An 18,454-nucleotide genomic window follows, 5' to 3' on the forward strand; every position below is an offset into this window, starting at 1 on the left:
ACAATAGACCTCTGCTCTAGGCTAGTCTTATTACTAAAGGAACTCATATGTTGCCAGAATTTCTTATCTGCATTTTTATCCCTTTTGTTTACTTCTGACAGCCACTGGGACCCTTGTCTTCTAATTTTCTCATTGATTAAGTAGGATGCCTCCCTTCTACATTTTATGTATTTATCCCATTTTCTCTCAACGTCTGCTTCTGGGTCTCCCCTATGCTTAGAATACCTGTGTTCCCTGGAGGCTTCCTGACGTTTCTTTATGGCGTTGTTCACCTCCCCATCCCACCAGCTCTTTGGTTTTTGTCTTGTCCTTTTTTTCCTGACTCGCACCTTAGCCAACTCTAGCCCAAACAGTCCCATTAACTTTGTGTATGTCCACTCTGCTTTATTATCCTAAGAAATTACTGCTTCAATTTGGGTGCTTGCTGTTTCTATTTGCTGCTCCGAGTAAAAGATCCCATCTGGCTGGTCATCATGTTTCATTCCTGAATTAGTTTTTATTCCAAAACTCATCTTGATACGTTTATGATCACTGCCTAGACTCCTGGCACCATGTTCATCTATGTTCATGACCCTTAGCCTATCGTACATCCTGTGTGACATTATCACATAATATATTGTCGAATGCTGACTCCCTACCTCCCACGTTATGACCCTGTCACACTTCTCAGTACTGTTACAGACAACTAAGTCATGTCTTTCACACATATCCAGCAGCATGGTACCTGTCGAGTCTGTGTATCCATCTATATCTTCTATATGAGCATTCATGTCCCCTACTATAATTATTTCGCATCCTTTTCCTAGCTCATTAATGTCACCTGCTGTACATTCTACCATTTTTTTGTTTTCCTCTTTGGCAGTTGCTCCTGTCCACAGGTATACAAAGCCAAGGAGTGTTTGCTCCCCTGCCACTTTTCCTTTTAGCCATAAATGTTCCTTACATTCCTGTTTCACTCTTTGCCAATTTGTACTTTTATGGATGAATGCCCCAATTCCCCCTCCCTTTCTGCTGCCCTCTGTTCTGTTGCAGTATTCGCATGCATAATCAGGGTTACAGGGTGGTTGCTCCTTGTCCCGAAGATGCGTCTCCACAAATCCATAAACCATTAACTTCTCCTGTCTAAGCTGCTCTTCTATTTTCTCCCATTTTAGCCTATTCCTGCCTCCTTGCCTGTTAATATACCCTATGTCTGAATTAATCTGGCTCTTGCGTTTATGCCTGTTGCTTCTCCTATGGCTTCTATGTTTCCCTAGTCTATGTTCGTCCTCTTGGTCGCCTTTGTTTACACTGGTGGCTTCAGGGCCCTGGGCCCTCCTAAAAAAGCTGTTGCCTGGCGACCTATCCTGCCTCCTACCCTCCTACCGGTGGCCCGGCTGTAGTGGATGCCTTCTTCTCGTGCAAACGGGTGGAGGCCGACCTCGTACACATCCCTGTTAACCTCTATTGTGGTGTACCCAAGTCGTCGGCTTAGGCTCCTAATGACCCGGTTGGCCTCGGCTACTCTCCCCTCTGTTCTGCTGGACTGCCCTTCTACTTCCGGGATTGTGCATACAGTCACGTGTACTTTCTCAGAGGCCTCCTTTATGTTATTTATACCTACTTCTAACTGCCTCCCGAGATTCCGGCTCGTCCCCTTCAAGACATCATTGAGTCCAGCATGGATGATGACCAGGGTTTCGACATCCTTGTTCCCTACTACCTCCTGGGCTTGTATTGTTTTTGGGTTTAAAAAGGACTTCAGTTCCTGCCTTTCTCCTTAATTCTTATTCTTTTACCTTTCTCTCTGTTCATGACCAGAATTTGCTGCAACCACATGTGGCAGCTTTTCCATACTGTGGCCTTCTGTTGCGTAGCTCCCACTCCACCCAGAAGACCCTGCTTTCCTCCCTTCAGGGTCTTTCTCACTTAGCTGACCCTCATTTGCTGTGCGTCCACCTCTGCTCTTGAGTGTTTCTTCCCTTAAAAACTGGCGACATCATCCAGTAGTATCTGGTGTTGCGCAGGTTTGTGGGTGGCGCGACCTTCTTACTTTTATTTATTTATTTATTTGTCTTTACCCTCAGGGCCGTACAGGCATTTCAGAGGGGAGTGGGCAAAAAGAAATACAGGAAAAAAAAAAAACTGTAAAGTGCGGGTACATAAGTAATACATCCTATATATGCAATATTAGCTATGAAATCAACAATAATTGTATTAGTGGACACAAAACTAGTAGTACTTATACAATGCAGGTTAAAGCTTTGCGAAAGTTATTTGTATCAGTAATAGATATAATTTCATTAGAAAGATCGTTCCATTCTTTGAAAGTACGGGGAATTAATGAGCGTAAGAATCTGTTTTGCATAAAGGGATGGCTACTTTGCAGGGATGATCAATGCGATGCGATATGTAATAGGGTCTCTGAAAAAAATTGCTGTGCAAGACGGAATTATAATATAACTTGTGGAATAGGGTTAGCCGGCAAACTTTTCGTCGTGAAGCCAGTGATCGAAGACGCAAAATAGTTTTCATTTCTGTGACACTTGCTCCTCGGTTATAGTTAGAAAGAAAAAAACGAGCAGAGTTATTCTGAACGCGTTCAAGTGCAGAAATTAAGTATTCATGGCTAGGATCCCAGACTGTTGCTGAGTATTCTAATTTTGGAAGTATTAAAGTTTTATAAAGGACTGATTTCAAAGTAGACGGGGCACGGGAAAAATTATGTCTCAGATAACCTAGCGTTTTGTTAGCGTTGTTGACAACGTAATCTATATGAAGCCACCAAGTTAGGTCGGATGAAATGTGAATGCCTAGGCATTTATAAGAATGGATGCTATCAAGTTCAATGTCATTCAGAGAGTATAGAGGGGACGAATTAGCAGTACGGGTGACACGCATTACCTTGCATTTGTTAGAGTTTAGTTCCATCAGCCATTGATTACACCAATTGATTATAGCCGTGAGGTCACGCTGTAGAATATTAATATCATTATCTTTTTTTTATTTCACGAAAAATAATGCAGTCATCAGCAAATAAATGTATGCTAGATTACACATAGGATGGAAGATTGTTTATATAAATTAGGAACAATAACGGTCCGAGTACGGAACCCTGTGAAACACCTGATAGTACATTAGCAAAGGATGAGTTGTAGCCGTTAGCGCCAACATATTGTGGAGCGATTGGTGAGAAAGCATTCGATCCATTTGAACAAATTGGTGTCAATATTTAGCGGAAGTAATTTTTGAAGAAGCAACTGATGACAAACCTTATCAAATGCTTTCGAGAAGTCTAAAAAGATGCAATCAATGACTGATGACTTATCCTGTATATGATGTAAGCTATTTGCAAAAGAAATTAGTTGAGTCTCACATGAAAACGTTTTGTGGAAACCATGTTGTGCAGTGAGAAAAATGAATTACTCTCAAGAAAGTTCACGAGTGTGGCGAATATATGTTGAATTAATTTGCAACATGTACTAGTAATGGATATGGGGCAATAATTAGCAGGAGAGGACTTGCTCCCTGCTTTGTGAAGTGGAACAATCTTTCCAATTTTCCATTGTTCAGGAAATGTGCCAGTGTCCAGCGACTTAGTTAAAATAACTGAGCTATAGGCACAAGTGCTTTTTAAAAATTTTGCATTAACGAAATCGTATCCTGGACTAATGGTCTTTCAGAGTATTAATGAGGCGAGCAACACCAGCTGTGTCAACAGTCACTGGTGGCATCACCAGGTAATCATGACGACATATAGTAGGAAGACTGGTGCAGATTTTGGATGAAAAATTAAAAGCCTCATTTAATACTTCAGCCCAGATACCATTATTAACCGATTCACCACATGAGTTTAACAAAGCGATAGGATTGCCGGATGTGGGATTGATTACTCGCCAGAATTTTCTGGGATTTGTTTGTAGTATGTCCGGTAGGGTGCTAGATAAAAAGTGGTCCTTGGCATTTTCTAGTGCCATTATGTATAATTTGGAGGCAGCATTGTAGGCAGCCCAGCGCGAGTCAGTCAGTGAACGTTTTGCGATGCGATAAAGCCATTTTTTCTTGTTTAATAATTTTTTGATATGGGCGTTGTACCATGGTGCGTGCGAGTTAGAGACGATGTTGCGGACTGGAATATATTTGTTTGTTAGATGGGCAACTTCCCCTGCAAAGATATCCCAGTTTGACTGAATGGAACGATCATGAAAGTTTGAAAGAAAAGATTCTATGAAAGTGCACAGTTCATCATTTATTGCCACGAAATTTGCTTTTTTGTAGTCGCGTATAATCTCTTTTGCCTTGGTATGTTTGGGGGGTGCCGCAGTAAGGTGAAAAGTAATTAATAAATGGTCACTAATGCCTGAAAATAAAATAATGTCTGATACAAAATCCGGTCTATCAGTCACGATGAGATCAAGTGTGTTTGAGGCATTAGGTGATATTCTAGTTGGTTCAGTAATTAGCTGCGTCAACGAAAATAAGGTGCACAAGTTAATGAACTCATCATCCTGCGCTGAGAGGGAGACAAAATGGGCATCGTATTAGTGTTCCAGGAAATGTTCGGAAAATTAAAGTCGCCGAGCAGGAGTGTAGGAGTAGAAGGGAAAGTCGCGCATAATTTAATAAAACAGTCATGAAGTTCGTTTATAAAGGTAGGCGATGCAGATGGGGACCGGTAGCATGTACCCAGTATCAATTTACGATGATCAAGAATTAACGACACTCAGACTATTTCAAGACCAGTGTTAATATTGATACTTGAGGATGAATGTCATTATATATAGCGAGTAGAATGCCGCCACCACGATGAGCCAACCGATCACATCTGTATATAGTAAAATTATCTGCGTTGTGAAAAATTTCGTGATCTAGAACATTAGGTGTGAGCCATGTTTCAGTAAGAGCAATAATGTGTGCCGAACATGTATCAGTAATAGATGATAATGCATGATGTTTATTTTGAACACTCTTAGCGTTAGTAAACAGAACAGACAGTTTCGTATTGGACCTAGAAATCAGACCACTGACCCTCTCGCACCCCTAAACAATTGCGGAGGATGATGCATCTGAATGACTGGCAGTGCTGTCTGTGCATGTCCAAAGTTGTTTAACGGAATCCGACACTATGTCATATGTGTACAACCTGCTGTTAATAGTTTATTATATTTTAGCTTGAATTTCGGTGACTGAGGTAGAGAGTTTGAGAAATCTATTAGCTTTATGCGGGCGGTCCTAGTAGCAGCCGAAAAATCTTCATTTGCAGTGACACTGCTTGATTTCAACTCACTGCGCAGTGAAAGCATTTGATCTCGCATTTTGAAGTTCGTAAACTTTGCGATAGCGGGGCGACATTCGTTAGAAGAAAAATTGCCCAAACGGTGAGCACGATGAAATGAATCAGAGGGAAATGACTCAAACACAGCCTTAATCTGATTTGTTTGTTTTTATTCTGTTTGGAGCCAGGATTCTTGAGAATCGGGAATGCCGTAAAAAATTAAGTTATCCCGACAAGAGCGATCTTTTAGCTCGTTCAGACGCAATTGTATGCGGCAGTTTTCAGCTTTTAGTTCTTCTACTGATGCCTGAGTAGATGTTATTTAAATAAATCGGATTTCGTTCCTAGATCGTCCAATCGCTTGCGAATGTCAGTGATGTCTGTTTGTATAGTTTTTTGACCGGTTTTTATGGATTTTATGTCGGCCGCCAACTCAGTTTGACACTTTGCGCTTTGTGACGAACGGTTGTGCAAATCTTTGAGTAGCTGGAACAGGACAGACTTTTGTTCGGTAGGGTCATCAGGTAAATTTTCAAGTTCAGTGACAGCGGGTTGACGCCTAGGGGGACCAGGCTTGGATTCGATGTCCCCACAGCATAACAACAGAAACAACACCGAGAAACACTCACACAATGCTTCACGCAAGGTTCCGGGGCACGGGAAAACTACTAAGCACCTGTTATGCTTCACACAAGGTTCCGGGGCACGGGAAAACTACTAAGCACCTGTTATCGGATTTTTTAGCATATAGTGCAAATTTTTTACACCTGCATGTCGAAAGAGGGCTGAATCAAGACGATGCCTTGAGCAGTGTCCCCGTGCCCAGTGAAGCCTCGATCGATAGGGTGGCTGCTTAAGTAGCTGGTTGGTAGCGATGTCATTGCCGATGATGTCGGACGAAGATCATCAAGTTGTGCCGAGGATATCAGGTCATGGTAGGGAGGGAGCGTACAATTGTAGTCACCGAGTGGTGGGCTTGGTACTGGTGACAAGGCCAAAGGTACTGGCTGGTTGAACTGCGCAGCTGATAGCAGCGATGCGAAGAAAGCCAGGAAAGCCTGCATGTCGAAAGAGGGCTGAATCAAGAAGATGCCTTGAGCAGTGTCCCCGTGCCCAGTGAAGCCTCGATCGATAGGGTGGCTGCTTAAGTAGCTGGTTGGTAGCGATGTCATTGCCGATGATGTCGGACGAAGATCATCAAGTTGTGCCGAGGATATCAGGTCATGGTAGGGAGGGAGCGTACAATTGTAGTCACCGAGTGGTGGGCTTGGTACTGGTGACAAGGCCAAAGGTACTGGCTGGTTGAACTGCGCAGCTGATAGCAGCGATGCGAAGAAAGCCAGGAAAGCCTGCATGTCGAAAGAGGGCTGAATCAAGAAGATGCCTTGAGCAGTGTCCCCGTGCCCAGTGAAGCCTCGATCGATGGGGTGGCTGCTGAAGTATCTGGTTGGTATCGATGTCGTTGCCGATGACGTCGGACGAAGATCATCAAGTTGTGCTGAGGATATCAGGTCATGGTAGGGAGGGAGCGTACAATTGCAGTCATCGAGCGGTGGGCTTGGTAGCGGTGATGAGGCCAAAGGTACTGGCTGGTTGAACTGCGCAGCTGATAGCAGCGATGCGAAGCCAGGAAAGCCTGCATGTCGAAAGAGGGCTGAATCAAGATGATGCCTTGAGCAGTGTCCCCGTGCTTTTTTGAAGCCATTGTCTATATTAATGGGACAAAAATAAATGGCCCCAATGGGCTGTGTGCATACCCTGTCCATTGTCCAGACAGCCAGTTTCCATAATAAAGAGGCACAAATATATTAACAAGGTTTGCTTTATAGAAAAATTGTCCATTGAAAGAGGCTTTTTTTAATGGGGCACTGCTGTATTGACTTTTCAGTGTTGTTACTATGATATATTTAGTTCTAACATAACAAATAAATGTTATTTTAATAGTCTTCAACCCACTATCATTATGTTTAAATCATTACTGCAAAACAACACTGTAAATAGATGTATATTTCAAGTACTGAATTAAATAACCTATACTAATTCTGTAGCAAAAAAATCATTTGTTTAAATAATAGTACTTCGCAACTACATCTGCGAGATATGCCTGCCACAGGGTGCATGCTTAGCCCTATTACTGTTTCAAAGCTTTGCCTTTTACCTATTTGCCATTATCACTCATGGGATACCTCTCAGCAATGAAAGCTTGATCCTAGTGTACTTGTTTGAAAGTGAGCGTATAAAGTTGCACATACAGTACTGTATATAGGCAGCTCGACTAGTGCCCTCACTGTTGGTCTACGCATAGCATGAAAGTTATGTACTATATATAGGGAGCTCGACTACTGCCCTCACTGTAGTTCTACGCATAGCATGAAAGTTATGTACTATCACCAATGGTGGGCCTGCGTGCTCACGCAGGGTTGCTTTATCATTTTCAAGAACATTATTTATGTTGCATGTGCGTTATATAAAGGCAAAAGCATTTAATGGCTCATCGTTGTCGTCTGCAAAAGTGTCACGCTTTTGCGGTGGCTCCGATACTTAAAAATAAATTAATAAACCTTGTTTCCCACTGGGAATCGAACCTCCATTCCTTGGATTCCTAGCCCAGCACTTTACCACTGCACCACGCCTCGGATCGTGAAATGCTTTTCATAATTCCCCTTGTCTACAGCAAGAATGATAGAGAGATTCCACGAGTGACAGATACTGTGCCTTTTCTTTCCTGTAGATGAATTATAGAACACCGGTGAACTTTAATACGTTCAATGAAATGCTGGTTGTGTTCGACAAGGGACGCGCAATGTACCGTCATGACATCACAAGGCGATTAATGCATATACGAAGCTGACCCAACCGGGCGTCCGATCCAGGCGTCCATGCGCTTTCATTTGCTGCTTCCTCGAATGCCGCACCACACAGCAAACAGAAGCAGATCCAGATGTCTAGAAGGCGTTAGTACAGCAGGCATCAGTGGCGTTTGAAATTAATTTACAGGATAGATAAGGTGCATATCTGTCAATTCTCCGCGTACACATGTACCATGCCATAAAGGAAGGGAGGAATGCGAAACAGTAGGCACCCTCTTTACTCGAAGCATCATTCTCCGCCACATTCGCCTTTCACCATTTTAGTTGCCAAAGTGTCCCATTTTTTTGTGATGCTTATATGTCTATAGATGTTATTTTCATGTACATTTGTAACATTACTAAGGCATTTGAAAAAAAAAAAAAGGATATTGTTAACATAAAAATAATGTTCGACCAAACATTTAACATTAATGTCTCGGCGCTACTTGGGAGGTGTCCAATGGTGCACAGACAACACGCGGTAATGCTGCCTATAGTTTGTTTTGCTCTTCACTAAATTTTTCAACTACCTTTTGACACAAGTCCAGAACAGCAACTCTAAGTGTAACACTAGAGGCTTAAGGATTGCATGTAGTCATGGTTGCTACGGAGGCCTGCAATGTAATGAATTTGACAAAGAGAAGCAACCAGCATGAGAATTTTCTCCTTGCATGCAGTGCACTGTTCCAGGATCACAGCCTAGCATCTGTCATGTTAGAAGAAAGCTTCATGTTGCAAGAAACAAACCCCCGTATCTTTAGTACTTCTAAATTTTGATGCATGTTCGTGCAGCTTATGCACTGCAGTTCCTATTTTTGCAGAGCCCTGTACCCCAAACACCCCCAAGCTTAATTCTGCTGGTTCAAATATAAAAATTAGTTTTGCAGAAGTAAAAAAAACAAACATATACAGCATGTGGGCTGCACAAGCTCCTAATTTTGATAATGTTGGCGGTGGCATGTGAACACAATTTTCACATGAAGCAGATGCTGTAAAAGCTCGCACCGGAGCCATTGCAATATAATTAGGAGTCCACTTAGGCTCTGTAAAAGATACTGGCAGCTGGTGAACAAAATCTTTAGAGCTACTTGTAATGGTGAAACTGTAACTGCCCCGTTATCACAGCTTTATTCGCGAACAAAGCAGTGAAACATCTTGGTCAGTAGGTGAACTTTATTTGATGATGTAGTTCACATTCTTTCTTTTGCAACTCAGTTCCTCGCAGAGGCATCACTTCCTTGTGCTCGGGACAATCAACATGATGGACGCTCATGGATACACTGCCTTTGCTGCAAAAGAATAAATGACATTGGTGTCACAAACTACCTCAACGAATTTCGCTCAATACCACTTGATATAACTGCAGTGACTACAAAATGTCCCAGCACCTATGTATCCTTTTCATGTGCAAAGAGAAAAGCTGAGCGACACTGAACTCTGCCTTAAAGGATATGACGCGACAGCGTTAATGACTAAGTGACGTATACACGAGAGAAAGCACTGGAAGCAATAGCATTTTGCCATCTCAGTGGACAACTACAGTCAAAATATGAAGACAGCAGAATGGAGACCATAGTCAAGAATGCAAAGTCTCATATTTAAAACAGCGGCAAAGACGCAGAGAAAGGCTAGACTCAAATACAAGCGCTGAATCCTGTGTATAGCCGTTGCATACAGCAAGTTCAGGATCTCAACCGACTGGTTTCTTGTTGCCATCAAAAAGCTGAGCACCATACCACATGCACACGTGCAGAAAGAGAGACATACACACACTGCACTAACTGCAGTTTGCAAATGATTTCGTAATTACAGCTGATCCTGGACTTATTGAACTTAAAGGAGATCACGAAACAGTTTGAATATCGACAATTTGATATATAAAAAACGCCAACAGATGAGCTCCTCCTAGAAGTGCTAGCGGCAAGCTTCCTTCAGTGATGGGTTGCTTGCCGCTGTAATGGCAGCCCGCCGCATGCCGTGACCTGCACTGCGTACGCGCATGTCGAATGTCATCACAAGTCAGGAACCAAAAATCGAGCACACGCATCAAATATTTGGTAGGTACAGAATGGAGCACCAGATCTTGTGCCACATAGCACAAGTGCTGCTGGAGTTCGAGAATAGTCTACTGTTGGATATGACTAATAAAAATATTGGCATATTCTGGTAGGCCTGACCAATAAGTGGCAGCAATGAGGACAGAAATTGTGATTTAAGCAGGAATGTCTATTTTAAACCAGCCAAGAAAGTCAGGTTTGAGCAGACAGTGCCAATGCTGGGTCTATCACTGAGGGTATGATAGCTGCTTGCAGCGTCTGAAGTAAATATACTTAATCTGACGACTATGCCAGAGTGCCATAGAGATGGTTATTTTTGTTCACAGCAACTCGAGGCTGCCCACTTTTTCTCTCTTTCAATAAAATGCAACTACTTTCATTTTTTTAATCTTATTTGATCCACATTTAAAATGCTTTGAAAAATGAAATAGCACAACTGACGCTGCTGCTATACTTGCGATGGTGCTGCCACTGACTGTGCTGCTACAGGCAGGAATGGTTTTTGGTATCTGTGATAAATATTAACAGCTTTATTAAGTTCACTTCTTCACTATTTTATTTAAAACTGCCTTATACCCCTGTCACGTGGCCACTTTCAAAGGCTATCATGTCTAGAGCTTTCGATGTTCTCAATCGGGATCTAACTCGAAGAAGTGTCGCTGCCAGACAATGAACTCGACTGTAATTGAAAGACGCTATCATCTCACACCAAGGTGTTGTGACGCCACTATCACCTCCAGTAATTTTTTAGGCATGTAAGCAGTTAGCTGATAATGTTAACCTTCAAAAGGTTAAAAACAATCACAATTCATTATACTAATATTATTCGTTCTTGAAATGAATAACATTGTTTTATGAAAGCTGTGTGACATTTATGCACTTTTCAGGAAGCTGGTGTTACTGTGTGCCTTCCTTTAGATTTAGTGTTATCGTTCCGCATGTGCTTTGCATTGTAACATGCTTATGGGCCTGGTATTTTCGTTGTATCATACTTTCCCAATTACAGTTTAAATTTTCTGTTTGCCTCTTCACCAATGTGCGTATGCTTTGTAGTTATACGGGTGTCAAGCCCATGCAGATGCAAAATTTGTGCTCTGACCTGCCTTCAGAAAGGATCGAGGCACAGCCTGGTTCATTATATAGTCCTTAACTCGAGAATAAAGCTCATTAAACTACACTGACGGCATATACTGCCCGGTGAGTTTGCCGTAGACTGTGAATGCAATCAACTCTGGCTAGACAATGCTTGCACTACTGACTATTCCCTTAAAATGAGATCATGGTGACACTGTACAGAAATTCTCACTGCACAGGAAGGCTGACTTTAAAGGGCAGAGCGCCAAGTGGAGTGAGTTCAACGAACTATATGAAACGAATGCTTTTTGCAGCCAATGTCAGAAAATCTTTTAGCATGATATTGTGCCGACACTAAAACCCGAATATAAAGCAGGTCAACGTTTCTGGAAACTAAGGACAGTATAAGGGATGTTTTTTTTTGTTTTTGTGTGTGTGTGTGTGTGTGTGTGTGTGTGATGTTGAGAAATGGTAAATTAGTAGTGCAATGATTTTTCACAATGCCAATAAATTGGGCTGTGTGACAAAGTTTTACACTTTCCACAATTTAGGACCATCTGCAACTAATTCTGAATAATGTTAAAGTGCAAGCTATGAATAAGTTGCTCCAAAGACATCATAAATAACTGCATGCGCACTGTTTTCTTTGTGCAAGGAATTTTGAGGCAATAAGATTTCTTTAGCACTGTAATTATTGAGCAGTGATTCAGTCTTATGCAAAGCAAAATTTAATGTCATTTGCAAAACAGGTGCCAGATATAAAACTGTCCAGAAAGAAACAAGGCTCTTTCAGCTATGAGACTATCAAGATCTAAACGCCAAATAAAAAGAGAAGCGAGATAAGTGCATAAAAAATTCAGGGCTATTTTACTCCACTTTTCAGAAGCAATTAACGAGTTGGCACGGGAGGCAGCAGGAGCGCTTAGATGAAAAGTTAATAGGCTACTAGTGATGTGCTGGGCTAGATAGGCCTTCTGAAACATTTTGGCATCTCTCCAAAGCAAAATCTGCTACTGCCACTGTTAGGGATGTGCAGAAGCCTTAAAGTTCAACAGCAAGTATAATACATGAGGTTTGATGTCCCAAAGCGATATCAGCTATGAAGGATGATGTAGTGAAGGAGTTCAATAGCATTTATCAGCTGCGGTTGTTTAACGTGCAATCAGCAAATCGCACAGCACAGGAGTGCCTTGCGAAATAGCCGGGGTTGAACCCACATTTTCTCAAACTCGGCAATTGCGCACCTATAAGTGAGACAAAAAAAAAAAAAAAACAACCCCGGGAGGAGGCGGAGGAGGCTTGGTGGGGAGAAAATACTTAAACAATTTGATCGTGCAGAAGGCAAGGAGCGGCCGGTTTAAACTGCATTCTGCTCGGCAGCAGTCTTCAGGCGGGTTCATGCTTCACTAGTTGTCATATTCCAAATAAAAATGAAAAATACGATCTCTGAGCAGCTGAATTAAGTTGTACTGACAGCAGCACCCTATTTGTTTTGCTTTGACATGGCACCTAATAACATTATCGCTGTGTTTGAGGCGCCGCGTGGCAAAGGACCTCAAGCACCAAGGACCAATGAAGGATGTCATTATCTGGCATGACATACTATACGTTGACAAGTTTTCTTCCTTTTTTTCATTGCAGCATGGGATGATAAATGGCTAACATTTCTTTCACAAGAGGCAGACAAAAGCACATCGGAACTGTGAAACAAACAGGCACCACGCAATCATACATACATGCCTGCACACACTGTACGCACATACGTAAAATAGTGCTGGCTAGCAGACACGAGCACGCATCCACACTGAGTTGGGTTTGCCACTATGTCACAAAGTGGCGACTCTGCTCGATTTCACATGAAATATTTTCAGTTCAGGATACAGGAGAGCCCCTACAAAGTTTTGCTTTCCTTCACATGATGCAGCTGCACCTTTCACTGCTGTGTTTTTTTGCCGATTTGTATCACTGTGCAGCTGTGGTTCTTGCATCAGCTACCGTATTTACTCGAATTTAACGAGAGTTTTTTTCACGATTTCTGGCTCTTAAAGTCTACCCTCGCGTTATAATTGAATTCTGCGATTCGGTTAGCTAAAGCAGTGCCGGTGTGCAGCCATATTGAATCCGCCACCACTCAGTTTGTTTCCGCGGTTTTACGATGTTATGTTGGCAACAAGGGTACCAGGGAAGCGTCCCCTTGATCACGCGCTTGTCGCATTTTAGCAGTGGATTAGCCTGGTTACTTCTATTATCGCATTTCGCATGATCGCAATGCGCTGTGCATGGTGATGCTCGCCTCAAAAAGAATATTATAATAGCAGAAGGAATCAGAAGTTCTGCAGCAGCTCGACTACTAGACGTTAATAATCTACCTTACCTGGGTGGAGGATGTAGCAGGAGGTGATTTTTTAATGTGGGTTTGGCCGCAAAGGCTTCCGAATCGTCTGGGAGGACGAGGGTGAAAAGGAAGACTGGGTTTCCGAGAACTCGGCCTCCGAAGACGATGACAAATGAGCGCTTTTGATTAGACCGCAATAGCCATAATGATTATTATAGGTACTTTTTCAAGCGCTTATCTTGCATTACATTCGTGATTTTAATTTTTTTCCCTCTGGGCAGTATGGAAAGTCGCCCCTCACTTTCCCCTCACATTTGAGTAAATACGGTAGTTCCGTTGTCGTGATTCTGATATCATTGCAGAGTGTATACTCCGTGTGCAGTGCTTCCCACGTGACATGACTTCCCAGCATGTCTTATGCCACGACAAAGTCACTTAAGCTATGAAGTTACAAGCCTAGAGTAACTACTTTAAAAAATGCTATCATTCTGGAGAGTACCTCAAGACTGGAAGACAGCAAACTCTTATTTCAGCCCTAAACCTGGAAAAGAAATCAATGTGCAGACCACAAGCTTTATCCCTCTTGCATTTTGCGTAGAGAAGTTGAGCCGTACATAACCAGCTAGATCATTACATGGAGGGTAATGAACTTTTCTAATCCTTTACTTATGTTCAGTATCAAAGATTGCCTGCTTGCCCAAGAGCTCCTGCTAAATAAAGAAGCTATCAACCTGCCTAATAGGAAAGTCATGAGTGCCATTTTTGTCTTAGCCCTCAACGGCACGTTTGATAACGTTGAGCACAAGGCAATTCAGGATAATACCACCGAACACTGAACTGCAGCCAGGAAACAATTATTTTAAAAACTCTTTTAGTGGCTGCAACATCCACATAATCACAGCAACCACAACCTGTATCCAATTCACATGGGCACAAGGGCTCCCCAAAAGGAATCCCTATTCTTTTTAAACACAGCCTTTCTCGAGCTAACCTCACATCTCAAAGAGCCTGAAGGCACCTGCCCTGCAACATGTATGACATGTATAAGCAGACGACATCACAATACAAACTACGAACAGACATCTGGACTTGGAAGAACAACTGAGGGAAGCCGCTGATGTGGTACAGAGATACAAAACAGATGTGGACTTCAATGTTCCCCAAAGAAATCAGAGCTCTTGGTCATCCAGCGAAGGACCAATGAAGGTCAAATCAATATACAGGTAGATGATCAATTAAGCACAATCAGTCAAGACATTTCCAAGTCCTCTGTCTATAAATCCAAAATAAAGGCAACAATAAAGCCAAGCAACTAAGAAACACTAGCGAGCAAAAAGCCAGAATGATTGTGCACATCACTAGATTCGAAACAGGGATGATGGAGAAAGATATGCCACGTCTAGTGCAAGCCTTTGTCATCAATTGCAATGTGGCCACATACCTAAGACTAAAAAAATTGGTCTCCATCTGCCTTGATACTACCATTCTGAGAGTGGTCAAAAAGACAGGGCTCCGATTCAACACAGCCACAGAAATTGGGAGTCCACAATACAGCTGAAGATGTAATGCAAGCTCTCAAATTTTCTGTCTCTTTACCTCTCGGATCTGATCCTGGCCTCGGCGGTCGCTTTTCGATGGAGGCGAAAGGCAAGGCGCCCGTGTGCTGTGCGATGTCAGTGCACATTAAAGAACCCCAGGCGGTCGAAATTTCCGGAGTCCTCCACTACGGCGTCTCTCATAGCCTTAGTCGCTTTGGGACGTTAAACCGCACAAACCAACCTCTCGGATCTGATGCCAGGTCCTTATAAACCGTAACATCAGTTATCCAAGGGCCACTGGACATGATCCTCAATAGGGAAATTTCATGAGATGAAAGGGTGTATCACAGCAAAGTCACCTCCGAGAAACATGCACTTTGTCCACTACAATGCAAGACACCAAGCAAGACAAACACATTCAGCAACGATTTGGCAGCAAGGACGGGGGGACGGGGTCTGTTACGTCAATGGTGTGGGTCCGTGGGAATGCTATATCTTGGCAGCACTGGTACACAAAAATTGAACTGTCAATAGATTCACAATAATCTACACTGACATTACTACAGTGCAGGAGGTTGCCATAGAGCTCGTATTAAAACATATCCCGAGGCCGCTTACAGAAATTACATCTGCGGAAGGATTGACCCCGTAGCCACAAGGATTCTCGACAACAGGCGCGACACAGTGCTGCCTAATCAGCTCATACGAGTCCCAAGAGGCAGGATGTAATGAGGAATGAGTGTACACATGCCTTTGCATGAGCCTTTCTCCTCTGGGTACCAGAGCATCTGCACCTAGATCCTCCAGACTTTAGTCCTCTTGACACACACAGGTATCCCCCAACATCTCAGACTGGAATGGCCTTGGTACCCTTCCCCAGCAAAAGGGCTAACCAAAGACGAGGAGCAGCAATGGTAGCAGCTCTTGCCCCACCAAATTGGGTAGCATAGACCCAGAATCATTAGGACACAATGCTAATGGAAGCTCGGCCCATAGAAACACATTTAATCAAACCTTTCCCAAAACGTATCTCATTTCACAGACCACCTTAGAGATGGCTGTTCGTTAACAGTTGGTGAGTACAGGAATGATAAAAAGAAATGCGACCAATATCATCTTTACATGTTCCCCTGTTCAAATTTCTTCTTGCTGTGCTTGTACTTGGGTAGTAACAAAATTGGGCTAGAGTCATCGATGATATAATAACGATCGATTCTAGCGTGTTTTTATGACCACCTAGGTACAAGCTTGATGGTAGAAAATTTGAACAGTGGAGTGCAAAAGCATCACGTTGCTGGCTTATCTTTCTATCGCTCAGTACTTTGACAAAGTGTGTAACTGCATTTTGAAGGCAACAAATTCTTAAAACACCATGATAAATGTTTGCTGAGAGGCCTGACATACTTCCAAAGGGTGCACTATTTGTTGGATGTTTTTCCAATTGTGTAAATTTCTTAAGCAGTCTGACATGTGCTAGCGTTATTTACCAATACAAAACAGCAGAAACTACACAGTTAAGCAAATGGAGAATTTTTTTATACATGTCTTACCAACATCAGTTGCGCCATTGTGAAAAGGCTGGTGCTGGATTTGGCTGGTTGCTGTAATAGTAAAGACGAATAAATGGGTAATAAGCAATAAAGAAAAAAAAAGAAAAAAAAGAAAAAGAAAAAAAGAAACTGGACTGTTAACATCACGCTGTGGCTGAATACTGTGAGGTCTAAATAGAAGCGTGATTCATTAGGAATCTGTTCAACAGCTCCACACACGTATGTGGATGCTCATCAGCATACAGTCGAACCCGGATATATCGAACTCGAAGGGGATCGCGAAATAGTTCGATATATTGATAATTCGATATACAGAAATTGGCTTGTGACGGCACTTACGATGCGAAAAAACGATACCGTATTTGTCGCGTAATCAACCCACTCTCATAATTAACCCACCCTCCACTTTTGCACCCGAGAATTTGGAAAAAAAAAAAAAAGTGTTAAGGCCAGCTCGCTTACATGCAAGCGACTGAGCGATCTCAGCGACGAGCGACAGCGACAGAAAGAAAATTTTCAAACTTGTTGGAACCCTCTCGCCCCTCGAGCCACCGCGGCAGCTCAAAATAAGGTTTCTGTGTCGCGGCGGCGGCAGAAATTTCGAGCATTTTCGCTTGCATGTCGATGGCGCGCGTCAGTCCGTTTCTGTCGTCTCATCCCCAGCTCATTGGCAGCGTGCCAAGATGCTGCGCAGCGATAACGTCGGGGCGCGTTTATCTTTTGATAGCTCCTGCGGTGGCGGGGAGCGAACTTGGCAGAGTGCCCGTGATGGCTTGATTGCGCAAGCCTGGTTCGATTTATCACGCCACGCTTGGGGCGGGCGTCATGATCGCAGCTGCTGACCGCGTGCCTTTGCCGATTCATACATGCAAGGATAAACGATTAAAAAAAAATAAAAAAAAAATAAGAAATAAATATCCCCGCAAAAAAAAAAAAAATAATCTGCTACTTCTTAACGTCCGCAGCCGCCATATCTTACGCTACGCCGCGCGTACAGCACAGCGATAAGGAAGGATGACTCTCGAAAAAAAGAAAAAAAAAAAAAGAAAACCACCGCTTATTAATATCCGCAGGTGCCATAGCCACGTCCGCCGCCGCACGCAGAGGGTTCGCAACACACGCTGGTGAAAGCGTTCGACGAGCTGGCTTGGCGCATGCGTTGCGCGTGCTGAAGGAGAGAGATAGCTCAGTAAAAGAATGGGCACACCCACGCACATGGCTGGCAAACGTGATGTGTTGGCACGCGGGAAACAACAACTGCAGATGCGCGCGCCTTTGGGAAATGGGCGCGGCGCTGCCCAGACCAGCCGTTGCCGAACTGTTCCTTCTCATTCCTTCCGCGCGTGGCTTGAAAACGTCACGCGGCAAACGGCCAAGGGTAATGCGATCGTCTTTGGGGAAGGCACACTTTCCAGTACGTGGTGCGGAGTTCGATATATCGAACGACCGGTGAATTTATGTTCGATATATGACGCGGCTTTCTTATACTTTTACATGAGATATTCAAGGGGATATTTCGTGAGTTCGATATAACCAAAATTCGATATAACCGGGTTCGACTGTATATACAACAAAAAAAAAATATGCTGTTGGTTAACTTCGTGCACACGGCTACGCCCATTTCCAAGCTTGGATTAAACACACTGTGCATTTCTCCAAATGTAAAGCCCGTTCTTCATTGGTCTCTTCGGCATGCTGCCTTTTCAGGACCTCATTTAGACGTGCCTTTTGCACTACTGTAGCAGGGTGTTCGTCCTCCTCCATCTCGTGCAGTGTTGTAACCTAGGCAGGAGCCCG

At 43.1% G+C, this 18,454-nt stretch overlaps 2 protein-coding genes across 4 annotated transcripts in view; both read right to left on the minus strand.

Annotated features, from left to right (window-relative positions):
* Window positions 1-6,015: 6,015 nt before the first annotated feature.
* Window positions 6,016-7,020, minus strand: LOC146203430 (uncharacterized). The gene has a single exon (XM_084603010.1). It carries the CDS (start codon window positions 7,018-7,020, stop codon window positions 6,016-6,018), a length of 1,005 nt encoding a protein of 334 aa, XP_084459136.1.
* Window positions 7,021-9,258: 2,238 nt separating this feature from the next.
* Nup214 (nuclear pore complex protein Nup214) overlaps window positions 9,259-18,454 on the minus strand; it is a 224,563-nt gene continuing 215,367 nt past the window's right edge. For all 3 annotated transcript variants that reach the window (XM_084588768.1, XM_084588767.1, XM_084588769.1), the window contains 2 exons: window positions 16,658-16,708; window positions 9,259-9,392 (listed from right to left, as the gene is read on the minus strand). In XM_084588768.1, the coding sequence (XP_084444894.1) occupies window positions 16,663-16,708 (46 nt within the window). In that variant the 3' untranslated portion in view covers window positions 9,259-9,392; window positions 16,658-16,662. The remainder of the gene's footprint in view (window positions 9,393-16,657; window positions 16,709-18,454) is intronic.

The sequence above is a fragment of the Amblyomma maculatum genome, chromosome 1 (assembly GCF_055883805.1).
Source record: "Amblyomma maculatum isolate TAMU_Amacu chromosome 1, ASM5588380v1, whole genome shotgun sequence".
Taxonomy (NCBI): domain Eukaryota; kingdom Metazoa; phylum Arthropoda; class Arachnida; order Ixodida; family Ixodidae; genus Amblyomma; species Amblyomma maculatum.

Bases quoted from the DNA above. Each gene is read 5' to 3' on its own strand.
- LOC146203430 (XM_084603010.1), bottom strand. From the start codon at position 7,020: ATGGACAGGGTATGCACACAGCCCATTGGGGCCATTTATTTTTGTCCC.